The sequence below is a fragment of the Zeugodacus cucurbitae genome, chromosome X (genome assembly GCF_028554725.1).
Source record: "Zeugodacus cucurbitae isolate PBARC_wt_2022May chromosome X, idZeuCucr1.2, whole genome shotgun sequence".
NCBI classification, from domain to species: domain Eukaryota; kingdom Metazoa; phylum Arthropoda; class Insecta; order Diptera; family Tephritidae; genus Zeugodacus; species Zeugodacus cucurbitae.
The window spans coordinates 217,501-245,282 of NC_071672.1; the positions used below are offsets into that span (position 1 = coordinate 217,501).

The 27,782-nt window shown below is 38.9% G+C and overlaps 1 protein-coding gene and 1 pseudogene across 1 annotated transcript; one reads left to right on the forward strand and one right to left on the reverse strand.

The window, feature by feature from the left end:
- Positions 1 to 14,690: 14,690 nt before the first annotated feature.
- Positions 14,691 to 15,917, reverse strand: LOC128922958 (uncharacterized). The gene has a single exon (XM_054235384.1). It carries the CDS (start codon positions 15,915 to 15,917, stop codon positions 14,691 to 14,693), a length of 1,227 nt encoding a protein of 408 aa, XP_054091359.1.
- Positions 15,918 to 25,592: 9,675 nt separating this feature from the next.
- On the forward strand, positions 25,593 to 27,592 carry LOC128923342 (small subunit ribosomal RNA; annotated as a pseudogene).
- Positions 27,593 to 27,782: the final 190 nt, after the last annotated feature.

Below are 27,782 nucleotides of genomic sequence, written 5' to 3' on the forward strand. Positions count from 1 at the left end.
TTTATACATCTAACTGGAGCGTACCTTGAGCATATATGCTGTGACCCGAAAGATGGTGAACTATACTTGATCAGGTTGAAGTCAGGGGAAACCCTGATGGAAGACCGAAACAGTTCTGACGTGCAAATCGATTGTCAGAATTGAGTATAGGGGCGAAAGACCAATCGAACCATCTAGTAGCTGGTTCCCTCCGAAGTTTCCCTCAGGATAGCTGGTTCATTTAAATATTATGTAAAATAATCTTATCTGGTAAAGCGAATGATTAGAGGCCTTAGGGTCGAAACGACCTTAACCTATTCTCAAACTTTAAATGGGTAAGAACCTCACCTTTCTTGATATGAAGGTTGAGGTTATGATATAATGTGCCCAGTGGGCCACTTTTGGTAAGCAGAACTGGCGCTGTGGGATGAACCAAACGTAATGTTACGGTGCCCAAATTAACAACTCATGCAGATACCATGAAAGGCGTTGGTTGCTTAAAACAGCAGGACGGTGGACATGGAAGTCGTAATCCGCTAAGGAGTGTGTAACAACTCACCTGCCGAAGCAACTAGCCCTTAAAATGGATGGCTCTTAAGTTGTATACCTATACATTACCGCTAAATTACATGATTTATAATACAATTTCGGTTGGATTATAAATTTTGAAACTTTAGTGAGTAGGAGGGTACAATGGTGTGCTTAGAAGTGTTAGGCGTAAGCCTGCATGGAGCCGCCATTGGTACAGATCTTGGTGGTAGTAGCAAATAATCGAATGAGACCTTGGAGGACTGAAGTGGAGAAGGGTTTTGTGTGAACAGTGGTTGATCACGAGTTAGTCGGTCCTAAGTTCAAGGCGAAAGCCGAAAATTTTCAAGTTTTAATGAATTGTTGAGAATATATTATTATGTTTTCTTCATAGTAATTAAACACTTGAATAAATTTGAACGAAAGGGAATACGGTTCCAATTCCGTAACCTGTTGAGAATCCGTTTGTTATTAAAAATGGGCCTTGTGCTCATCCTGGCAACAGGAACGACCATAAAGAAGCCGTCGAGAGGTATCGGAAGAGTTTTCTTTTCTGTTTTATAGTCGTACTACCATGGAAGTCTTTCGAAGAGAGATATGGTAGATGGACTAGAAGAGCATGACATTTACTGTTGTGTCGATATTTTCTCCTCGGACCTTGAAAATTTATGGTGGGGTTACGCAAACTTCTCAACAGGCCGTACCAATATCCGCAGCTGGTCTCCAAGGTGAAGAGTCTCTAGTCAATAGAATAATGTAGGTAAGGGAAGTCGGTCGTAGCAGAGTGCCATGTGCTATCAGCCATGTTGCTGCCATTAAGGCAGTGACGGCCGAGTTAAACGCCTTAGTGTTTGGGGCTAAAGACTTTGAGGTCACTACCGCGAAGGGGCTGATGGAGCTTGCCTCGAAGTACGAGGCGCTCCTGATGACGGTAGTAACCGAGAATGTCCATCTTCGCGGTCAGGTTGACGCTCTCAGGGGGGGTTGTGGCGGATATATTCCCCAACCGAAGAGGTCGGTTGTGGGTTTGGCTCCGGCTGAGTCGGTGCGTGCGCCTCCAGCACCTGTGTTGGAGGCGATTGCTCCGGTATTGCCGAAGCCTGTGGAGACGTGGTCGGTGGTGGTGCGCAGCAAGGCCCCGACGACTTCCTCTAAGGAAGTCATCAAAAAGGTGGTGAAAGAGGTGGGACCTTCCCTCGGAGTGCGAGTGCACGAGGTGAAGCCGATTAAGGGTGGTGGGGTGGTTATTCGCACCCCCTCTGTCTTAGAGAGGGAAAAGGTGGCGAATAATGCCAAATTCGGGGAGGTGGGATTGAATGTGACTGTGAACCGGAAGTTGGGTCCGCGGGTTGGGGTTCAGGGGGTTCACACCGAAATCTCCCATGATGACTTCATGAAGGAGCTCTTTCGGTTGAATCTCCACGACATCAGCCCTGAGGCACGAAAGTCAGATGTGCGGATGGTCAGTCGGCCCTGGAAGGTGGCCGCTGATGGTAGCAGCAACGTTGTCCTTGAGGGTTCGGACAAATCAATGTCCGCCCTCTTGGAAGCGGGAAGGTGCTACATAAAGTGGTTTTCCTTCAGGGTTCGACCGGATACCCCTGTTGCTGGCTGCTTCCGGTGTATGGGTTTTTACCATAGAGTGGCTGAGTGTAGGGCCAAATCAGATGTCTGTAGGAGGTGCGGTCAAGAAGGCCACAGAGTTGCCGGTTGCGTCAATGCACCCCATTGTCGCAACTGTGCATTTAAGGGTAGGCCAGCTGGGCATCTTATGATGTCCGCTGTCTGCCCGATATACTGTGGCGTTGTTGAGCGCGGGGGGTTGTATGCTTGAGGGTGGGTGCGGCATTGCCTTACTCCAGGAGCCCTACACCACCAATGGTGTGGTTCGGGGTCTTCCTGGAGTTTTCAGGGTCTTTACGGACCTTGGGGGTAATGCCGCAATTGTTGTGACTGATCCAAACTACGATTGCGTAGTGTTGGATTCGTCGCAACAGGGGGTGTGTGTTTCAGTAGAGGGGAGTTCGGTAGAATGATTGTCTCTAGTTTGTATTGCAAATTTAGCGAGCCCCTAGAGCCCTACCTGGGCTACATGGATAAGCTGCTACTACTGGGGAGTAGTAGCCCATTTGTCCTAGGGTTGGATGCGAATGCCTCGTCCTCGATGTGGTTTAGTAAGGTATCCAGACATTCGTCTGGATATCAAAGCCACATCCGAGGCGAGGTATTGAGTGAATGGGTGGTGGCTAAGAGCCTCCACATTTTGAATGAGCCGAGTGAATGGTTTACGTTTGAGGGGCCTAGGGGCATGAGTGATATTGACGTAACGTTAATGAATGAGGCAGCAAGGAGAGCGTTTGACGTCAGTTGGGAGATTAGGGGAGGGTGGGGATTGAGTGACCATAATTTGATACAAATTATGGTTTCTCCGCAATCGCCACCCTCGGCGTACGTGGTATTGGAAATACCGCTTAGTGAGTTTGAGGAACTGGGGGTGGACGAGCAAATTGATATGATTTTAGTTGTGCGGTTAGAGAGTATAAGGATATGCTTGTGAGAATAAAAGAAGAGGAATGGAGGAGCTTTGTTGGGGAGAATAGGGATGACCCCTGGGGGCAGGTCTACAGGATCTGCAGGGGTCGTAAGAGGGAGGATATCACCTCTCTCCGCGTTGGTGACTCTGTGTTATCAACGTGGAGAGAGTGTGCGGAGGTTCTGTTAGAACGTTATTTCCCAGGGCTGAGGTTCAGGCACCTCAAGCACAAGAGGTACCTGTTCCTCCACTAGAAGATGAGGAGTTGGGATACGCCTTTGGCCTGGTTAGGTCTAAACGGTCCCCAGGTTTTGATGGTTTGAACGGAGAGATGTGCAAAAGCTTGTGGAAGTTCATTCCGGAATACTTGGAGGCCATTTATAATAAGTGCGTGTGGGAGGGATATTTTCCACGTGAGTGGAAAAGTGCCAGGGTCGTCCCTCTCCTGAAGTCCCCTGATAAGATCAGGAGTGATCCTCGTTCTTATCGGGGCATCAGCCTTCTTCCGGTGCTAGGAAAAGTACTGGAGAGGGTTATGGTGGACCCACTTCTGGAGCTAACGCGGGGTATGTGGTCGGATAGGCAGTATGGGTTCAGGAAAGGACGCAGTGTGGTAGATGCGTGGATGTATGTGCAGAATGTTGTTAGGGAGAATGTCAACAAGTATGTCCTAGGCATATTTGTTGACTTCAAGGGGGCATTCGATTATCTGATCTGGGATCGAGTGATAGAACGGTTAGAGGAACTTGGCTGTCCGGAAATTAGTCTCTGGCGAAGCTACTTTTCGGACAGAAAAGCCTCTATCGTTGGAATGAATGGGAGTGTGGAGATTGGAGTGGCTCGTGGCTGTCCACAGGGATCCATCTGTGGTCCATATATATGGAACCTCATGATGGACTCTCTGCTTGGGCAGCTCGAACCACTCTGTAAGTGTTGTGCGTATGCGGACGACCTTCTTCTCCTTGTTGAAGGTCGTTCAAGGCGTGAGTTGGATCGGGTGGGAGGACAATTTTTAGAAATTGTCCACAACTGGGGGATAAGTGTGGGTGTAGACATCTCGATGGACAAAACGGTGACAATGCTTTTAAAAGGCAGACTGTCACCGGGGCGTCCACCGGTTGTCCGAGTGAATGGGGTCGGCATCAGGTATGTGACGCAAGTCAAGTACCTGGGGTTGACCATGAGTGAAAGAATGTGTTTTACTCCACACTTGGTGAGTGTGAAGGTGCGACTGCAGGCGGTCGTAGGTAAGGTTATGCGCGTTTTACGGAGTGATTGGGGCCTCGGACGTCGTGCTGTTCGCACCATATACCGCGGCTTGTTTGTGGCCTGCGCCACTTATGGAGCTGCTGTATGGTGGCGAACTGCCACGACGGTCTTCGGTCGCCGAAAGCTCCTCTCCGTTCAGCGTTGCATGATGCTCGCCTGTCTGCCTGTATGTCGCACCGTTTCTACGGATGCGTTGCAGGTGTTACTAGGTGCGCCCCCTCTTGACCTGGTTGTCATACAGCGTGCTGTATCATTCAGGTTAAGAAGGGGTTTTTTTTTTTTTTGTTGTCGGAGGGGGAATCTTCAAAAGATACCGTATTAAATAGTATACTGCATGCACGATTCATCCCATTCGCTTAAGATACACCAATTTTGGGATCACGCCCAGCAACTCTAAGTTTAGCAGGACTTGCGAAGAGGGACGCCTACGTACTAAACCCTAAACTCCGTCTTCTATAGCTCTTTATTCTCCCTTGCGGTACCACCGCTAGGTATTTCATCACAAGGGTAAGCTTTAGCCAATTTGCTCATCTCCAATCCAATTTGGTCTACTGATCACTTGTCATCCTCCTTTCGCTGCTACGTTGCCACTCATTCATTCTTAGCTCTGTAAGAGCTCCGCGGACCATGCTCTTACTTGGTTCCATACATTTGGTGATTGGATCATGTGCGCCACTATATTTCCTGGTGTGAGGCGTTCCTTTAGTAGTTTCTCCAGTTCCGTTCTTTCACATTCAAAACGAGGACACTCAAAGAATACATGTAATGCGTTTTCGCATCCATTGTCACAGAGGGAGCATTCAGATGCATCGTCATGTCCATACTTTTGTAGGTATTCTCTATTCTCTAGTAGTAGTCTGTTTCACCATGCTGTCTTTCTACCCACTTTTGAATGTTTTTGATAAGCCTATATGTCCATCTACCTTTTGTCGTCTCGTCCCAGCGTTTCTGCCATTCATTTAGGCTCTTTTGCCTTTCGTCATTTCTCTCTTCTGTTGTCAGGCGTCTCTCCGTACTTTTCATTTTGTCAAAAATTCTTTTTTGTTCCATCGCTGCAATGTCTGGTGGCATGATACCAGCTATAACTCCGACCGCCTCGTGTGATACAGTCCGAAACGCACAGGAAACTCTAATTGCACTTAACCTCATTATAGATTTTGCCTTTTCAGCGTATGATTTATGCTGCAGTGCAGGTCCCCATATAGGTGCCGCATACATTAGTACCGACTGACTCACTTTGGCTAAGAGTGCTCGTCTACTCTGGCTCGGTCCACCAATGTTAGCCATTAGTCTGGATAGTGCAGCCGTAACCCTTGCCGCTTTTTCACAAGCCTTGTCAATATGGGTCTTATAGTTTAGTCTCACATCTAACATCACCCCCAGATATTTCAGGGACTGCTGTGTGGTTATATTGTACCCGTAAATATTTAGCGTAGCAGTCTCTAGCTTTTTCCTACTTGTAATTAGCACAGCTTCTGTTTTTTGTCCTGCTAGTTGTAGTTTAGTTTCTGTTAGCCATTCTTTTATTTTAGCCGCGGTCTCATTGCATATATGCTCTATTTGGGTGATTTCTTTTGCCACCACCGTCACTGCTATGTCATCAGCATAACCGATTATTTGTACCTCCTTTGGTAGGGAGAGTCGCAGCACTCCATCGTAAAGTATATTCCAAAGTAATGGACCTAAGACTGAACCTTGGGGTACTCCGCCCGTCACTGCGTAGTTTTGTGGTCCTTCATCAGTATCATATAACAGCATTCTATTGGACAGGTAATTTGACACAATCTTTACCAGATATAACGGCGTTTTTTTTAGTTCGAGAGCTTTTATGATGTGAGGCCAGTAGGCCGAATTGAAGGCATTCTTCACGTCGAACGTTACCACCGCACAGTATTTTTTAGAGCCATACATCCATCTGGTTCCTTCAATGGCTCTGCTTGCGACATTAGTTACTTTCTGGATTGCATCTATTGTCGACCTTCGTCTTCGGAAACCATACTGATTGTCTGCCAAACCCGGTAATTCATTTTCTAGATGTTGCTTCAGTCGAACACATATTATTCGTTCTAATATTTTTCCCATTGTGTCCAGCATGCATAGCGGTCGGTATGAGCTTGGCTCTCCGGCTGGCTTGCTTGGTTTCTGGAGGAGGACCAATCGCTGCTACTTCCATATTTTTGGGAAAACACCCTCTCGTACACACTGCGAAAACACCTCCGTGAAAGGGGCGGAGTTGTGTTTAATGGCGATCTTTAGAGCTTTGCTTGGAATGCCATCTAATCCAGGTGCCTTGTTGCTGGCGAATCTTTCTGCTGCTTCAACTACGTCTTTTCCGGTGACTATTGGTATTCCTGTTATTTCAGTTCCCTCGTTATGCCAGTCATGTGGAGTTTGCGTGGGGAATAGAGTTTGTACTACAGTCTTAAGTAGTTTAGGGCATGTAGGGTTTTGTCCCTTGCGGCTTCTAACTTTTGTCATTACTATCTTATAGGCATCCCCCCATGGGTTTTCTTCTAGTTTTTTGCAGAGCTCTTTAAAGCAGCAGGCCTTGCTCTCTTTAATAGCTTTCTTGAGTTCTTTTCTCTTCTTCTTAAACTGATCCTGCAGCATTAAATACTCAGTTGTTTGTCGCCTCCTTTGGCACAGACGCCTCGCTTTATAACATTCATTTCTTATCGCAGAAATTTCCTCATTCCACCAGTACGCTGGCTTTCTGTTTGAACACTGTTTTTTCCTGTGCATTGATGCATCGCAGGCTTTACTGACGAATTTCACGAGTTGCTCCGCCTTCCGTTCCACGTCTAATGCGTCGTTAGGGTTTCCGTCTAACATCAATTTGAAGAGATTTTCATCGAGAGTTTCAATTTTCCAACCTCTGGTTTGCGCCGTTTTGGGGGTCTTACGTCCTTGTGTACATTCTTGGTTACCAATTTCTAATATGATGGCCAGATGGTCGCTGTGGGTATACAGGTCACTCACCTGCCACTTAGCTTTAGGCACTAGGGAGCTGCTAGCGAAAGTGATGTCAATCACGGAACCACGTCCATTCTTTTCAAAGGTATTTTTATTACCAGTATTTAACAAGACGATATCCTTTGACGAAAAAGCTTTCAGGAGAGCATCTCCTCGCCTGTTCGTGTATGTACTCCCCCATTCAATCGCCCATGCGTTAAAGTCACCGGCCACAACGTTTAATGTTGTGTTTGATATTTCTCGTACTAGACTGTCAAGGAATTTTTCGTATTCACTTTGTGGGACGCTTGGCGGGACATACCAGCTATATATGTTTATCCCACAAATTTTTGCCCGTGTGTAATAGGGCTGACCTGTCAGCGGGTTGTTTTGAAAAACTTTGTCTCCACAAGCCCATATGGCTGCTTTCTTCGTCAGGTCGGAAGTCCATGCTGCTGTGCTTATGTTTTTATACTGCTCGCTGATTATTACTACGTCAATTTTTTGTTCAAACACTGTATGTGTGAGTAGATCTTGTGCTGCCTCACAGTGGTTGAGGTTTAGTTGCAATACTCTCATATATTGGCCCTTTTACACGCTTCCTGATAGAGGGAACATTTTTTGCTACCTATCTGGTGTTCGTAGTTCTCTTTTCCGTTCTTTTTACATGCACTGCAGGACGGCTTTTTCTCGCAAGTCTTCGCGAGGTGTCCCTTCTCTCCACATTTGAGACAACGCTGGCTTCTATCATCTGGGTTACTACAGGCTCTGGCCAGGTGACCATATTCGAAGCACCTGAAGCATTTTATGAGGTTCGGCTTCTCTCTTATCCGGCATATTACCCATCCAATTTTTATTTTTCTTGCCTCGAGGAGTGCCTTGGCTTGTAGTGCAGGGAGGCTTAAGACTGCTGTCTGTGTGCCTGCATACGCCGGCCTGATGGTTTTGATTGAACCTTTATCAAAGTCATCAAGTTCTTTTATCTGGCTTCGAATAGCATGTGATACATCTTCTTCGGTAGTGATTTCATCAAGGTCCTTAATTTCTAATGTGATTTCGTGGGTAAGTGCTTTAATTTTTGCTTGATTCCCAAGCACTTTCCCTATCTCCTTGGTATAGTCACCTGTGGTTTTCATTTGGACATCCTTTAGCTCCAATAACATTTCTCCTTTGGCAGTTTTTCTGATTCTGCTTACGAGGTTAAGAAGGGGTCTGAGTGTGTCATTGCTGCGGAATGATTTGATTTCCGATGATGATGTGGAGAGGGAGGGATATCTAGGGAGCAAGAGGCTTCAAGATGATAGGGTCAGGTGTAGGTGGCAAGACCGTTGGGACAGTAGTCTCAATGGTCGGGTGACTTATGAGTACATCCGGGACGTTAGGTATGTAGAAGGAAACCCAGCCTTCAGATTTTGTCTAAGTCTGGGTTTCCTGCTTATGGGGCATGGGCCTCTTAATGCATTCTTGCATAAGAGGTACCTTGCAGATAGTCCAGAGTGTACGTGTGGGGCGCGTGTTGAGGATTGGGTGCTTGTTATTGCTGAATGCCCAATGTACTCGGACATTAGGGATCTTGGGGGTATGGGGATTAGTTGGACTGATGGACGGTTAGATGTTAGTGGTGTGATCTCCACTAGTTGGGATGCCGAACGATTAGAATTATTTGGTGTGTTTGCGCGTGAGGTGTTTAAGCGGCGAAGACAATTAGCTGGAAACTAAGTATAGTTTCTTTGTGTGAATGGTGTGTGTATTGGATGAGAGAATGGGGTCCAACCCCTGGTCACCAGTCCAGAGCAGTATGGAAGCTCAACTGGTAGTAGTTTTTTGGCTACGAGGTCTGACCGGAGACTTAATTCTGGTACCACGGGGAGTAGGAGCCCTTGGAGTTCGCTCCAACCTACTCGTGCGGACTGGCCCCTCGGGGAGTATCGTGGTGGTTGTGGTTTAATACCCGAATGCGGGGAGAGTGATATTTGTCACTCAATGTGGAGTTGCATTGCAACCGGGTGCCGGACCCAAAGTACGGCAGAGGTTTTAGATAGGCCTCGAACCCCACCAAGGTGGTTAGTGTGTCCATTCCACACGCCAATTGGTACTGAATAATGCATTGCATTTTTCGGGGCGCTGATCATCGCATTGATTTGATCCGCTGTGATTTTGAGCACCGTGAGGTAAGGCCGTCGTCGGCAGGTACTCACGTTAATATTGGCTTTAGATGTCCCCATCTGTAAAGAGCCGACACCACATGGTGATATATTTGCATATAAGTACTAATTAATTTTCATATAAATACTAATTGTATGAATTCATACAAGTAAATAATTTTCATAGAAATACTAAATAATTTTCATATAGATACTAAATAATTTTCATATAGGTACTAAGTTTATGAATTCATACAAGTAAAAAATTTTCATATAAATACTAATTGTATGAATTCATGCAAGTAAATAATTTTCATATAAATACTAAATAATTTTCATATAAATACTAAACAATTTTCATATAGGTACTAAGTTTATGAATTCATACAAGTAAAAAATTTTCATATAAATACTAAATAATTTTCATATAGATACTAAGTTTATGAATTCATACAAGTAAAAAATTTTCATATAAATACTAATTGTATGAATTCATGCAAGTAAATAATTTTCATATAAATACTAAATAATTTTCATATAGATACTAAGTAATTTTCATATAGGTACTAAGTTTATGAATTCATACAAGTAAAAAATTTTCATATAAATACTGAATAATTTTCATATAGATACTAAGTTTATGAATTCATTCAAGTAAATAATTTTCATATAAGTACTAATTAATTTTCATATAAATACAAAATAATTTTCATATAAATACTACATAATTTTCGTAAAGATACTAAGATTATGAATTCATACAAGTAATTAATTTTCATATAAGTACTAAGTGTATGAATTCATACAACTAAATAATTTTCATATAAGTACAAAAAATTAAAAAAAAAAATGTTAAGCTATTTTTGATGTTGTAATATTTCTTATAAGCATAATGCTCGTAGAAAATGATATAAATTACTTGTGTATATATGAATTTAAAACTTTTATATGGTTAAAAAGATTCTTTCCACACGATTTCGGGTTGGTGAGGTGTACGTGGCAGAAAACATATATCAATATCTTAATATATAAAAATCACGTGTCACGTTGTGTGTTTTCGATGGACTCCTAAACTATTGAACCGATTTTAATGAAATTTTTAACACTGTGTGCAGTTTGGTCCAACTTGAAAGATAGGATAGTTTATAACTCTCCTTATAGTCGCATTATTTATTTATTGCAAATTATTTGTTTATTATTAGCAAAGAGCTATCCACCAGTTGGTGGCGCTAAGTTCGCTATGTTACAGTAGATGGTGCTACATTTCTTTTTAAATTTTCATGGATTTAGGCTGTCATAACAAAAGCTGCCACTTGCTAAAAACATTAAATGAAAATGCGTTGTTTGAAGTTTATATTGTAACGGATTTCCAAAATCTGTCGTTTACTCTAAAACTCTACCTTGAGTTCGATCACTGGATTGTCAAATAAAAGTCACTGTTTAATGGTTATACACTTCTCTTTATTTCTAATTTAACAAACTTAACACTTTATTACTCGTTGTACAAGTTTAGAACTTCTTACTTCTAATATCTTGCACTTTACTCGGCAACTCTCTTATTAGAACTGTGTCTTGCTGCCAGTCCGGCAGCCCTTATATAGCCGATTGTTAGCAAGTTATCGTCACTCGAACATTCTGGCAACGACGAATATCGATGTCTGGATAAATCTGGCAAGTTATCGATTTCGTTGTTGATTCTAATTTATTCTTTCATACATGTTCGTCACACTGCCCTCCACTTAAGGCTGATCCCGATTAGACATACTTCCAGAACCAAATGCTGCAAGCCGTTCTAGATGCACCACCTTCATTTAATTCCTAGGTCTTCCAATGGTTTGTATACGATACACTACATCATTTATCCGTTTAATAACCTGGTATGGTCCTTTCCAACTACATTGAAATTTTGGAGATAATCCTTTCTTCCGTTGTGGGTTATATAACAATACCCAATCTCCTTCCTCAAATCCTTCTGAGTTCATTGCCTTGTCATATTTTGCCTTCATTTTATCACTCATGATTTGCGTCCGCTGTCTCACCATAGCATGAATTTCTCTCATTTCGTCTTCTAGGACACTGTTATCTTCCCTAACATTCTTTCCACCATTTGCGTTTATTCCGAACTTTAAATCAATCGGTAACCGAAGATGATGACCAAAGATTACCTTTGCTGGAGTCTGCCCCGTTGTTTCATGTACAGCAGACCGATAAGCCATCAGGAACAAAGCTATATGGCTGTCCCAATCCTTTTGATACTTGTCTACCACTTTCTTTAGATGTTCTTCTAAAGTTCGATTGAAACGTTCTACCATTCCATCGGATTGTGGATGTAGGGCTGTTGTACGAGTTTTCCGTATACCCAATCTTAGGCACATTTCCTGGATTAGAACTGATTCGAAATTCCTTCCTTGGTCAGAATGTAATTCTATTGGAACACCATACCTTGTTACCCAATTATTGATGAATACATTCGCTACTGTTTCAGCTTCTTTATTAGGAATTGGATATACTTCTGGCCATTTGCTGAAGTAATCCATAACTACCAAAACATATTTGTTTCCTAATTTACTGGTGGGAAACGGACCGGCTACATCCATGGCAATTCGTTCAAATGGGGCGCCCGAATTGTACTGCTTCATCTGGCCGTGGCTCCTGGATTTCGGCCCTTTTGCTTTAATACACTCAGCACAATTTGAAATCCATTCCGTGACTGATTGCCGACAACCAACCCAATAAAATCTTTGCTTTAGTTTTTCCAAGGTTTTTGTGATTCCCATGTGCCCTCCACTTGGACCGTTATGCATCTCCTTCAGTACATCAGGAATTCTTACTTTCGGAATGATTATAAGAATTCGGGAATTTTGTCCATCTTCGCTTTCCCATACTCGATGCAAGCAGCCAGATACCAACTTTAAACTGTTCCATAGTGCCCAATATGCCTTTGCAACTGGACTCTCTGCAGCTATTTCTTCTCACGTTGGACGCTTGTTCAGCTCTTCGTAAATCCTTTGGATCCCAGCCTTCTGTCGAAGTTATTGACATTAATCGAATATCTATAATGTCTTTTTTGGCCTCAGCTCTTGAACAATGTCGACATTCTAAATTACAAGGACGACGGGACATCGCGTCCGCATTCCCATGACTACTACCTTTTCGGTGTTCTATAGAGAAGTCATAACTTTGGAGTCTCTCAATCCACCGTGCCAACTGTTTTTCTGGATTCTTGGATTGCAGAAGCCATTTTAATGCTGCGTGATCTGTCCTTACTCGAAATCGCTGTCCATACAGGTATTTATGGAAATGTTTGATGCACTTCACCAATGCCAGTAATTCTCTTCGCGTTACGCAATAATTCTTCTCTGGCTTACTTATCGTCTGGCTATAATACGCGACCACTTTCTCATTCCCGTCAATCACTTGTGATAGAACGCCTCCTATTGCATAGCCACTAGCATCCGTGTCCAAAACGAACGTTGAGCCTGGAACTGGATATGCTAACATTGGCGCAGTACATAATCTCTCCTTCAGAGTTTGGAAGGCCAATTCTTGTTCTTCATTCCATTCAAAGGCTCTGTTCTTCTTCGTGAGATCATGGAGGCTACTAGCTACGCTGGCGAAATTTGGAACGAATCGTCGGTAATACGTACACAGTCCAAGGAAACTGCGCAATTCATGTAAATTTTTAGGTCTGGGCCAATCCTTTACTGCCTCTATCTTTTCCTGAGCTGTACAAATGCCCTTCGCAGTCACTTTGTGTCCTAAATAGCTCACTTCCTTCTTGAACAGAGAACACTTCTTTGGGCTCAGTTTTAAACCAGCGCTGGCTATACGTTGGAAAACCTCTTCCAAATTTTTGAGATGCTCATCAAAGCTTTTACCCAACACGATGATATCGTCTAGGTACACCAAACATGTCTTCCAGTGCAATCCTTTTAACACTTGGTCCATAAGCCTCTCAAAAGTGGCAGGAGCGTTACATAACCCAAAGGGCATTACAGTGAATTGCCATAGACCATCTCCAATGCTGAAAGCCGTCTTTTCTTAGTCTTCTTCGTTTACTTCCACTTGCCAATAGCCACTTTTCAAATCGAGTGTTGAGAACCAATTCGTGCCTGATAGTGAGTCTAGGGTGTCATCTATTCTATGTAATGGATAACTGTCTTTCTTCGTGACATCATTCAACTTTCTGTAGTCCACGCAAAACCTCATGTTACCATCTTTCTTCTTCACAAGTACTACAGGTGAACTCCATGGACTCGATGATGGTTCAATTATGCCGCTATTGCTCATTTCACGTATGGTCTGGCTTACAACTTCACGTTTGGCTAATGGAACGCTGCGAGGAGCCTGGCGGATTGGTCTTGCATCTCCGGTGTTGATGGAATGTTTCACAATTTTGGTTCTACCTGGTTTGGATTCATCTATGTCGAATATGATGGAGTATCTGAGAAGAAGTTGTTTGGCCTTCTTTTTATGGTTTACTTCAAGTTCCTTGGTCCATGCATTAATCTCGTTTGAAATATCGTTTTCACAACTAGAATTATCCTCAAAATCTGTTTCGAAATTTATTACGGCCTCAATCTCCTGACACTGTCCTAATATAGCTCCTTTGGAGACTGTGACTGGTGGCTTACACTCATTAAGGACTCTTACTGGAACTCTTTTGTCTTGTCGTGTCATAGCCAGGGTTTTTCCTATAAGTACGTTTGGTATAGATTCTTTTGTGCCTTCAACAACCCACAACGTGTCCGTCCCATAGTCTCCATCTATTTCTGCCCAAATAATTGCTTCTGATTTTGGTGGAATTTTCTGATTTTCTGTTATTAACACTTGTCTAACGTTGCATTTGTTATCATAACCAAACATAAGAGGCACTTCCATATTGGTATAAGTCATAACTTTGTTTTCCATGTCTAATTTGATTCCTTTACTGGCTAGAAAGTCTACTCCAATTATGACTTCGTCGACGATATCTGCCACTATAAAGTTATGTAACACGGCTATTTTTCCTATTCCAATTTCGCACGTTACTTCCCCGAAAACTTGAGCATCATCTCCAGTTGCAGTACGTAACTTTGCACCAGCTAGTGGTTTTACTTCCTTGTTAACTAGATCCGATCGAATTATGGAATGTGTTGCTCCCGTATCCACAGTCAGAATGCGCTTTTTACCATCCACGCTTCCACTAACGGTAACGTTGTTCGTATTTCTATTTATTTGAGAGACAGAGATTACGGGGCATTCACTTGAGGGAGCCAGCACGCGCCCCTTCCGACTGGCTCGCTTTAGTTTAACGATTGGGTGCTTTTCAGAGTTGGTTGGTCTTCTTCTGCTATGCGTTTCCGTCCGGATAGGTAATTGGGTCGATTCGATTCCATATTACAATTTCGTGCAATATGTCCGCCTTTCCCGCAGTTGAAGCATTTAACCACACCATCATTTTTCTTACGTGTTTCTCCAGATTTCTCCAACATTTTATGCATTTCTTCCAAAAATTTCTTCGTCCAGGCAGGCTCTTCTATTTCTACACGATGAGCTTTAAATGTTCTGTTACTAAGTAAAGAGGCAGTTTCGTGCGTAAGAGCAAAAGACACTGTTTCTGCAAATGTCGATTTTGGGCATGCTAGTGCAGAATAGCGCGTATTCTCGTCTCGTATACCATTAACGAAACTGTGGATTTTTATATCCTCTATATATTCTGCGGACTTATGCGCATAAGCCAAGTGAGCTAGCCTTTCCACTTCCGTAGCAAATTCTTGCAGAGACTCGCTAGCTTTTTGTTTGCGATTTTGCAGTTCGATTTGGAAAATTTGTCTCCGGTGCTCACTTCCATACCGTCTTTCTACAGCAGCCATCAACGCTTCGTAACTGCTTGACTCGCAATTGGGTATAGTTTGTAGAATTTCCGCAGCAGCCCCTTTTAAAGCCACGAACAATTGGGCAACTTTGTCTTCCGCATTCCATTTATTCGTATCTGCCGTCTTTTCAAATTGGAGTTTGAAAATCTGGAACGGAGTTGTGCCGTCAAATGATGGAGTGTTGACTTTGACAGAACTTGTTGAGACCATTGGTCGATTTAGTTGCAGGTCACGGAGACGATCTTTCAGTTCTTCCACATCAGCTTTAACTTTATCTTGCTCTTCTGAAATCTGCGTTTTTAGTTCCTGCATTTGTGAGGACACTTGTGATACACGTGCGTCCTGTTCTTTCAACTGTACTGTTACTTGTGCTGATATCTGCTCTGTTATTTGGGACAACTTCGTTGTTAAGCGTGTTTCCTGTTCTTCCAGTCGCGTTGCCCAACGCGCGTCCTGCGCTTCAAACTGTGATTTCATCTCCTTTATTTCTAATGTCTGCGCCTGAAACTGTGACGATATTACAGACAAAAGTTTGTTCATATCCAGTACCCCTGATGAACATAGAGTATCTTCCTTTTCCTCAATTTTCGTTGTCGATTCCTCTAACAGCGATTCAAAAACAAATTCGTCAACGTTGATATTTTCTTCTTCCATCGCCTCTCGCAAACGAGCTTGTAACTCAGCTTTCAACCCATTCGTTGCTAGGCCTCGTTGTTCCAACTCCTTTTTGAGTTGTGGTATCTTTAAATCGTTGAACTTAACCATTATCTCCTATGGAAATTTATTTGTCAATCCCACTTCTGACACCAATTGTAACGGATTTCCAAAATCTGTCGTTTACTCTAAAACTCTACCTTGAGTTCGATCACTGGATTGTCAAATAAAAGTCACTGTTTAATGGTTATACACTTATCTTTATTTCTAATTTAACAAACTTAACACTTTATTACTCGTTGTACAAGTTTACAACTTCTTACTTCTAATATCTTGCACTTTACTCGGCAACTCTCTAATTAGAACTGTGTCTTTCTGCCAGTCCGGCAGCCCTTATATACCCGATTGTTAGCAAGTTATCGTCACTCGAACATTCTGGCAACGACGAATATCGATGTCTGGATAAATCTGGCAAGTTATCGATTTCGTTATTGATTCTAGTTTATTCTAGCATACATGTTCGTCACAATATTATTTGTGGTAGAGTTATACGAATCTATGACTTCCAATATTCTAAATTTAAGAAAAAATCACATACAATCCGTGAAATAAATGAAGTTATGTACATATATATGGTCAGACATATAAGCAATGCTGCCACTCTTTTCCAGTAAATCTTCCTCGAATTTGGGAGATTTCAGAGGAATTTATGAAACGCAGAGTTGATTTCTGCATGTATATCCTAAATGCAAAAAAAAAAAATTCATTTATTTGCATTTAGGTATAGAATTTTGTATGGCTAATGCCGGGTTTCACAGTCCATACTTAAGTTGTGCCTAAATAAAATCTTAGCTAAGTATTGTTGCAAACTGAGTAGTCGTAGTCAACATAAGTATGGAGTTCATTTGGAGTAAAATTTAGAGCTATATGTGCTATTGCAGTAGATGGCGCTACATGAGAATACATTTATTGACACTTATTTGTGATACTAACGGCTGACGTTGTAAGTTAATTGAATAAGTGCGCTGTATTAGGCTAGATGGCGCTATAGAAGCAGATGCTGTTATTTATTAAAAGTTCTTTATTAAAAGTCCAAACGTTTATTTTAGCTAAAATTTATTAAACGTAAAACGTGTGTTTAAAATTTACCATTTATTAAACGTAAAACGTGTGTTTAAAATTTATCAGACTCGGCGACGCTTTGCTTTCTTTTTATTATTTAAAACCCTTTAAACGAATTAAATAAAAGTAAGTATTATTATCTTGCTTTTCATTTTATTTATTAAATCTTATTTTGAAAAAAAAAAAAATCGAACCTCAATAATGCACAGACTACAGTTTCCTATTCGTTTAGCTTTTGCCATGTCCATTAATAAGTCTCAAGGCCAAACAATTTCCATTTGTGGGTTAGATTTGGATAATCCATGTTTTTCCCATGGGCGTGTGGGAAAACCATCAAATCTATTTGTGTTAGCTCGAGACAGGTTAACCTAAAATATTGTGCATCAATTAGTGCTAAGTTAAATTAAAATGTTTATAGTTCAAAAAAATAAATACTACTATTAAAAATTAAGAATTATCTTTCCTAAGATTATAAAATTAAATGTTACATGTTATCAACTAACAATTTTGTAATTAACTTATTTGTTAAAACACATTTTATGAAAATTTGTGCTTATTATCAACTCTACGAAAATTTTCATCAATAATTTTAAAAATTTTGACCTCAAGTTCAAATCTCAATCCCGTGGATTTTTATACCAGATATGTATATACTAAGGTTTCCGTCTTTATTCATAAATAATAATTTCACTGTAGTGAATAGTTTACTACAACACAGCAAATCTAAAAGTGAGGAAATGTACGTTCTGAGAATTCGAATGATTCAAACCGTTTATCGTTTAAGTTCAAAATTTTACAGTTTCATATGTACATACATAGGTATGTATGTGTCATGTTAGCGTGTTGGAGAGCCATCTTCTTTATTTGTTTACACGCTACACAACAAAACAAAGAACGAACTTCGCCAAAAATATTTAAATTGATCAGAGATCCCTGAATATATTAACATTCCATACAAATAAATGGCCTTGAACAGAGTTCAAAAAGCGTTTTAACTATTTCAAATAAAAATTGGGCGGGGCGAAGTTCGCCGGGTCAGCTAGTATCCATATAAATATTATAAATGTGAAAGTAACTCTGTCTGTCTGTTACTTTTTCACGAATTTTGATGAAATTTGGTATGGTGATGGATGATAACCTAGAAATGGTCATAGGCTATACATAAGCACGCCATCGTTCTTAGGTGGTAGGAAGTAGGCAGATAACTAAATTGAGTTAGTGATTTTTAGTCGTTTTTGTTGGGGCTTTTGCTTTTTCACGTCGAAACGGCTGAACGGATTTTGATGAAATTTAGCAAGGTAATAGATGGTTACCCAAAAATGCATATAAGATCAAAATGATCACGTCATCGTACTTAGGGGGTAGGAAGTAGGGAGAAAACTGAATTGAGTTAGTGATTTTTTATGGTTTTTGCAGGGAGTTTTGCTCTATCATTGGTTTCAAGTGCGATTTTAGACAGACTTTGCCGGTTATCACTAAATGCACCCCTGCAGAAGAAATAAATGCGTGTTTAAAAGCGTCAACGTTATGGGTGCACGTAAAAACGTTTAGTCTGTCTACAAATATGAGAGGGCAACTACGCAGTGATGTACAATCTGGACAATATGCTGCTGCTCTTCTTAAAATTGGAGGAGATCGTATGGCAAAGGATGGATCGTTAATTCTGCAATGTTGTGCATAATCCAGATGATCTAAATAACTTCGTCTATAGCGAAATGCTAACTAATATGAGGAATAGAGAATGGTTATGTGAAAGAGCAATTTTAGCGCCGACGAATGAAATAGTGGGACATATAAACGAGCAAATTATGTCAGGCATGGGAGGTGATATTGTTGAGTTTTTGTCTGTAGACACTGTAATGGATACTGAACAATCATACCCTGTAGAATTTCTTAATTCTTTAGAACTGTCGGGAGTACCTTCACACAAACTGTGGCTGAGGCTGGCGTTCCTGTCCTTTTGATGCGAAATTTAGATGCCCCAAGACTGTGTATTAACACACGGTTACAAGTAACACACCTCGGTCGCAATATTGTAAAAGAATGATTGCTTTTGGAATGATTGGACTGGAATGGCAAAAGGAGAGAATGTTTTAATCCCCCCTATACCCATAATTCTGACAGATTTGCCATTCAAGTTTAAGAGACTACAGTTTCCACTGAAAATCGCATTCGCTATGACGATAAATAAAGCTCAGGGCCAAACATTAAAAGTAGCCGGCATTAACTTAGAACAGAGTTGTTTTACTCACGGACAATTATACGTGGCTTGCTCACGTATTTCAAGTTCACAGAATCGGGGGTTGGCAGATAGTTAGTAGTATTTTAAACCGATTTACATTATTTAATTTTTATATTTACTAAGGAAACATTCGGAGCTATCCATTATGTACTTAGGTTGCTTTTGAAGAGATTTTGATGTGAAGTTGAGGACCGGAACATGATAGTTGGACATTGTTGCAGGGGGACTTACAGCCGGGAGAAAACGAAAAAACGTATGCGGACGAAGCCGCGGGTAAAAGCTAGTCTTAATATATAAAAATCACGTGTCACGTTGTTTGTTTTCGATGGACTCCTAAACTACTGAACCGATTTTAATGAAATTTTTAACACTGTGTGCAGTTTGGTCCAACTTGAAAGATAGGATACTTTATAACTCTCCTTATAGTAGCATTATTTATATATTGCAAATTATTTGTTTATTATTAGCAAAGCTATCCACCAGTTGGTGGCGCTAAGTGCGCTATGTTACAGTAGATGGCGCTACATTTCTTTCTAAATTTTCATGGATTTAGGCTGTCATAACAAAAGCTGCCACTTGCTAAAAACATTAAATGAAAATGCGTTGTTTGAAGTTTCTATTATTTGTGGTAAAATTATACGAATCTATGACTTCCAATATTCTAAATTTGAGAAAAAATCACATACAATCCGTGAAATAAATAAAGTTATGTACATATGTATGGTCAGACAAATAAGCAATGCTGCCACTCTTTTCCAGTAAATCTTCTTCGAATTTGGGAGATTTCAGAGGAATTTAGGAAATCGCAGAGTTGATTTCTGCATGTATTTCCTAAATGCAAAAAAAAAACTCATTTATTTGCATTTAGGTATAGAATTTTGTATGGCTAATGCCCGGTTTCACAGTCCATACTTAAGTTGTGCCTAAATAAAATTTTAGCTAAGTATTGTTGCAAACTGAGTAGTCGTTTACGTTTCACAGTCAATGCTTAATTTCTATAAAATTTTATTATGATATATGGCAACGTTATGGGCAACATATGTTTTACAAATGTCATTCATAAAAATATGTTTGAAATATTTAAATTATAACAGACAATACATAAATTTGCGAGGAAAATTATATCAAAAATTGATGAAAACAACAAAAGAACCCCAAATTTCAACACTAGCGAGTCGGAGCACCTATGGAAACTGAAGGAAAAGTATAAGCTGTTATTGAGTGCAAACGAACGGACACTTGCCCTACGCTACGAAAGATGTCGCTGAAAATTCAAAGCAAATTCAAAACAAAAATCAGCTGTTATTTAAGCGTTGCTTAAGCCTCCCATTTTCAGTGCTTAAGCATAACCTAAGTATGAACTGTAAAACACTATTTTCCTGTTTTATCTTAAGCACAACATAAGTATGGAGTAAAATTATAAATAAATGTCCATTTGTGGGTTAGATTTGGATAATCCATGTTTTTCCCATGGGCAATTATATGTTGCATGCTCACGTGTAGGAAAACCATCAAATCTATTTGTGTTAGCTCGAGACAGGTTAACCAAAAATATTGTGCACCAATTAGTGCTAAGTTAAATTAAAATGTTTATTGTTATTATTATTAACCCAAACGATTACCCTCCTCCCGCCCAACCGACGCGTGGGGCGCAGTCCGCATACGAGCGGAATTTGCTGAGTCTAGAAAGGCAAGAGATTTTTAAGCGTCCGGTTCTCAAACTGCTCAGCTACAGAAAGAAACATTTCAACAGCTGAGATTTAAAAATTTATAAAAACAAAAAGTTAAAAATTTCTGAATATTATTTATTAAGAGAAGACAAAATAGTTTTTTTGATGCTAAATATTGAGTCAGATGGATCAAATGTGCTGGAATGCGAATTAAAATCATGACATATTCGGCAGAATGGTTCATTTAACTCAAAATTTGTTCTAGAAGATTTTAGAAATAATGGTCTAAACTGCCTGGATGAACGCAATGGGACATTAAACTTAATATCAGACAAAAGGAATGAACTACAAACTAAACCATTCAGAAGTTTTACTAGAAAAATTATACCTAGCATTTCTCTGCGACTAGTGAGTGTGGGAAGATTTATAAGTTTTAAACGACTAGTATACGGGGGAAGATTCAATCTTGAATCCCAATGTAAGTGGCCTAAAGCAAAAAGTAAAAATTGTTTTTGAACGGACTCAAGCTTATCAGAATGGGATTGATAGCTAGGATTCCATACCACAGAACCATACTCCAATATAGGCCTTACCAATGTTGTAAAAAGAATTTTAGTAATATACGGATCACTAAATTCTTTAGACCAACGTTTAACAAAGCTAAGAGCACCTTTAGCTTTTAAGACAATTGAATTTACATGAGAATTAAAATTTAGTTTAGGGTCCATATTAACTCCTAAATCAACAAAGCTAAAAACTTGCTCTAAACTGAAGTTATTTATTACATAGGGGGAAAGATCAACAGTTCTACGGGAAAAGCACATCGTTTTACATTTTTTAAGATTCAGTGGCATATCATTTTTGTGACACCAAGTAACTAAATTATTTAAATCCGATTGCAACTCAGTAATTTCGTTATGAGAAGTATATGATTTAAAAAGTTTTACATCATCCGCATATACTAAAATTTCTGAAAACTTAATTACTGAAGGTATATCATTGATGAACAACAAGAACAGAATCGGGCCGAGATGACTACCCTGTGGAACCCCTGAAGTGACACTAATTGAATCGGATAATGTATTATTAAATAAAACTTGTTGTTTTCTGTTAGTAAGATATGAGGATACCCATTCAAGAAGTCTTGGTTGAAAACCAAGAAGATTCAGTATTTGCAAAAGAATTGAGTGGTTTACTCTATCGAATGCTTTACTAAAGTCTGTATATATAACATCAGTATTCTTATTATCCCTAAAACCCATTGACACATGGTTTACAAATTCAAGCAAGTTAGTTACTGTAGATTTCCCTTTACAAAATCCATGCTGAGAGAATGAAATTAAAGGAGAGATTAAGAAAGTTATTTACTCAGTGACAATAGCTTCAAAAAGTTTGGGTATAGCTGACATTTTAGCTATCCCCCTATAGTTCTCAACAGATGATCTAACTTCACTTTTATGCAAAGGTAATATAAAAGAGTTTTTCCACATTGACGGAAAAATACCTTGTTTAAGAGATAGGTTAAAAAGCTTAGTTAAGGGCAGATAGATATATTTTGCGCAATTTTTAAGAAAGCTTGAGGGAATCATATCAGGGCCATATTTAAACGAATTTTTTAACGTAACTAAATAATTTAAGACATCTGTTTCAGAAATAATTGGTGTATTAATTACAGTACTCGGACATAACACTTGATGATATGGCACATTCATAGGGTAGTTTGAACAATAATTGGATTTGAAGAATTCTGCAAACATATTAGAAATAATATAATTGTCACATGACATTGTTGATTTATATTTCATCGCGGACGGAAAATTTGAAATCCTGCGTTTGGAGTTAACGAAACCATAAAACAATTTCGGATTACGAATAATATTATTTTTTACTTTGATTATGTAGTTTTTACAACATTTTTTGTTAAGTTCCTCAAACTGACGACGCAATTTAGAATATTTTAAATAGTCAACAAGAGCTCCAGTTCTTTTATAAAGTTTAAAAGCACGAGCTTTTTTATTTTTTAATTTATATAGCTCATTCGAATACCACAAATTTGAACTTTTTCTTTTGATAATAAAACATTTCGGAACAAATCTTTCAAAAATATTGAAAATTGTTTCATTAAAATGTGATACATTTAATTCAATATTACCACTATAATCAGGCCAAGTCAATTTAGAGAGTTCACAATTAATCTTTTTGAAGTTAGCTTTCGCAAAGTTGAACCGAGAACAAAGGTCCTGTTTGTTGCATACAAGTAATTCGTCTATGATTTCGATATTAATTTCCAAGGCAGGGTGATAAGAGTCCTCTGGCAAAACTAAAGGATCCGATCGGACCACAGAACCTGTTGAAGTATTATCAACATAGACCAAATCTAAGAATTTACCAAACTTGTTCGGAATTAAGTTAATTTGGTTAAGACCCATCCCAGACATTTCTTCCAAAAACTCATTAAAGCTTAAACGAGTGCAAAAAGGGGTAATGCAATCGTCAACAGATTTCCAAGATACACACGGTAAATTGAAATCGCCTAGAACAATTATGTAATCAGTATATCTGTCGGTCTACACTTTAAGCACGACCAGCGCAGACCCTTTCCATCGAGAATAGAATCTAAGATTCTACCTGTCAATCCAGCACATTTAAGATGGGCAAGCCCGTCACAAAGCCAACAAGAAACAAAACGATCAGGATCGCCTTTAATAGTACAATTCGGAAAATTGCAAGTCATTATGAAAAAAAAAATTAAATTTAAATTGAAGGAAAAAACAGAATAGTCAATAATAATAAAAATTAAAATATGATATAATAGTAAATAGAAAAACAATAATAGTTATACTGAATTAGCCGAGATCACAACCAATATAATAGTGAGCAGTTTCAGAAGCACTGAGCCACTTAAAAATAACACGCAAACAGCTGTGAGCAAAAATGAAAGAAAAAAAGACGAATCAAAAGAAAAAGAGCAAATTAAAACAAAAACAATATGCAATCGCACAAACAATTGTACAGTAGGAAATAAAATTGATAATTGATAACAACAACAAATGATTTAAAAGACTCGGCACCAGAATTTAAGAAAAATAGTTAAAATACAATTAAAATTTAAATATAACACAAAAGCAAATTAGCACAAATACTTAGCTTTAGATTACACTTATTAAAAGTAAAACTTTCTTCAATTATATTAATAAATTTAAGCACAAATTCAAGAACCGAGAAAAAATTAAACTTCACAGTTTGACGTGTTGCCAGACGTGTTCTCCAGATGAAATTATAATTCAAAAAAATAAATACTACTATTAAAAATTAAGAATTAACTATCCTAAGATTATAAAATTAAATGTTACATGTTATCAACTAACAATTTTGTAATTAACTTATTTGTTAAAAACTTGAATATAAAAACAAAAATGAACTATTTTATGAAAATTTGTGCTACTTCTACGAAAATTTTTATCAATAATTTTAAAAATTTTGACCTCAAGTTTGACCTCAAGTCTTTATTCATAAATAATAATTTCACTGTAGTGAATAGTTTACTACAACACAGCAAATCTAAAAGTGAGGAAATGTTCATTCTGAGAATTCGAATGATTCAAACCGATTTATCGTTTAAGTTCAAAATTTTACAGTTTCATATGTACGTACATAGTACGTACAAATATTTAAATTGATCAGAGACGTTATTCCCTGAATATATTAACATTCCATACAAATAAATGGCCTTGAACAGAGTTCAAAAAGCGTTTTAACTATTTCAAATAAAACTTGGGCGGGGCGAAGTCCGCCGGGTCAGCTAGTGTTGTATGAAACTTTTATATTAGTACTTGTATGAAAATTTTAATACTTGTATGAAATTGCATACTTAGTACTTATATGAAAATTTTTTTCATATAAATATAAAAGTATTTAAGTGTAATATATAAATGAGAGCAAAAAAATTTATTCCTGGTTTGCTACAGTTGGTTTAAATAGAAATAATTTTGTTAATAATGAAATGTTATTAATTGAGATTATTCTTCTATACCTAACCTAATGTAGTCGTTTTTTTTTAATTTAATTTTTTTGGGGTTTGTTCTTCTATTCACATAAAATATATGTGGGTAAAGAATAAAATTCAATAAAGTTAAATATTTATATTATTACGCTCGAATACTTTCATATCATATATGAAATAAAATGAAAAATAATTAAATTTGAAATTATTAATTTCAAATCAAAAGAAAAACGTATATACTCTTAAAAAAAGATATATACACTATATGCACTGAAATAAAGTAAAATGTATAAAAAATGATATTATTTGAAAGTTTAACAAATACAAGAAGAAACATCGTCCTTACATTAATAATTATATTATATATGTATAGAGAACGAAAATTCTTTCTCACGATAAGATACAATCTCAAAGTCCGAATAAGACCGCAATAAATAATACAATAATATGAAATTAAATGAAATGAAGTGAATTTTTTAATCAATCATAGTAAAAGAAATTTCATAATTATTTATTGTCGCGATTTCGTTCTTCTTTGCATTTTGTATATGTCGTGTACTTAATTTTCAAATATTGAAAATATCATTATAAAAATTTATATAGTATAAAAAATATTATATAAATGAATAAAAAATATTATTCTGGTTGATCCTGCCAGTAGTTATATGCTTGTCTCAAAGATTAAGCCATGCATGTCTAAGTACAAACAAATTAAAAGTGAAACCGCAAAAGGCTCATTATATCAGTTATGGCTCCATAGATCGTTAACAGTTACTTGGATAACTGTGGTAATTCTAGAGCTAATACATGCAAAATAAACACGGACCTTTTGGAACGTGTGCTTTTATTAGGCTAAAACCAAGCGATCGTAAGATCGTTATATTGGTTGAACTCTAGATAACTTGCAGATCGTATGGTCTCGTACCGACGACAGATCTTTCAAATGTCTGCCCTATCAACGTTTGATGGTAGTATCTAGGACTACCATGGTTGCAACGGGTAACGGGGTATCAGGGTTCGATTCCGGAAAGGGAGCCTGAGAAACGGCTACCACATCTAAGGAAGGCAGCAGGCGCGTAAATTACCCACTCCCAGTTCGGGGAGGTAGTGACGAAAAATAACAATACAGGACTCATATCCGAGGCCCTGTAATTGGAATGAGTACACTTTAAATCCTTTAACAAGGACGTATTGGAGGGCAAGTCTGGTGCCAGCAGCCGCGGTAATTCCAGCTCCAATAGCGTATATTAAAGTTGTTGCGGTTAAAACGTTCGTAGTTGAATTTGTGCTTCATACGGGTAGTACAGCTATAATTGTGGTATGTACATTACCTTATGTATGCAAGCGTATTACCGGTGGAGTTCTTATATGTAATTAATACAATGTATTTATTTATATATTCCTCCTATTTAAACCTGCTTCAGTGCTCTTCATCGAGTGTTGTTGTGGGCCGGTACAATTACTTTGAACAAATAAGAGTGCTTAAAGCAGGCTCCAAATGCCTGAATATTTTGTGCATGGAATAATGAAATAAGACCTCTGTTCTACTTTCATTGGTTTTTAGATCTAGAGGTAATGATTAATAGAAGCAATTTGGGGGCATTAGTATTACGACGCGAGAGGTGAAATTCTTGGACCGTCGTAAGACTAACTTAAGCGAAAGCATTTGCCAAAGATGTTTTCATTAATCATTCATTAATTAACGAAAGTTAGAGGTTCGAAGGCGATCAGATACCGCCCTAGTTCTAACCATAAACGATGCCAGCTAGCAATTGGGTGTAGCTACTACTATGGCTCTCTCAGTCGCTTCCCGGGAAACCAAAGCTTTTGGGCTCCGGGGGAAGTATGGTTGCAAAGCTGAAACTTAAAGGAATTGACGGAAGGGCACCACCAGGAGTGGAGCCTGCGGCTTAATTTGACTTTGACACGGGAAAACTTACCAGGTCCGAACATAAGCGTGTAAGACAGATTGATAGCTCTTTCTCGAATCTATGGGTGGTGGTGCATGGCCGTTCTTAGTTCGTGGAGTGATTTGTCTGGTTAATTCCGATAACGAACGAGACTCAAATATATTAAATAGATGCTTTCAGGATTATGGTGTTGAAGCTTATATAGCCTTCATTCATGAGTTCATCTTGAATGTGCAAGTGTTTGAATGTGTTTATATAAGTGGAGCCGTAACTGTTGGTTTGTCCCATTATAAGGACACTAGCTTCTTAAATGGACAAATTGCGTCTGGCAGTAACGAGATTGAGCAATAACAGGTCTGTGATGCCCTTAGATGTCCTGTTCTGCACGCGCGCTACAATGAAAGTATCAATGTGTATTTCCTAGACCGAGAGGTCCGGGTAAACCGCTGAACCACTTTCATGCTTGGGATTGTGAACTGAAACTGTTCACATGAACTTGGAATTCCCAGTAAGTGTGAGTCATTAACTCGCATTGATTACGTCCCTGCCCTTTGTACACACCGCCCGTCGCTACTACCGATTGAATTATTTAGTGAGGTCTCCGGACGTGATCACTGTGACGCCTTGTGTTTCACGGTTGTTTCGCAAAAGTTGACCGAACTTGATTATTTAGAGGAAGTAAAAGTCGTAACAAGGTTTCCGTAGGTGAACCTGCGGAAGGATCATTATTGTGTTCCTATCCGTAAATATTATAAAAAAACAAACAAACAAACAAACAAAAAAAGAATAAAAAAGAAAAATTATTTTCTTTTTTTTTCTTTTCATTCATTTATTTGAATGTTTTTCTTTTTTTCTTTTTTTTTTACTCCTTGTATTGTAGTATAATGAAAATTATATCGCATACATTGTATTTGAACG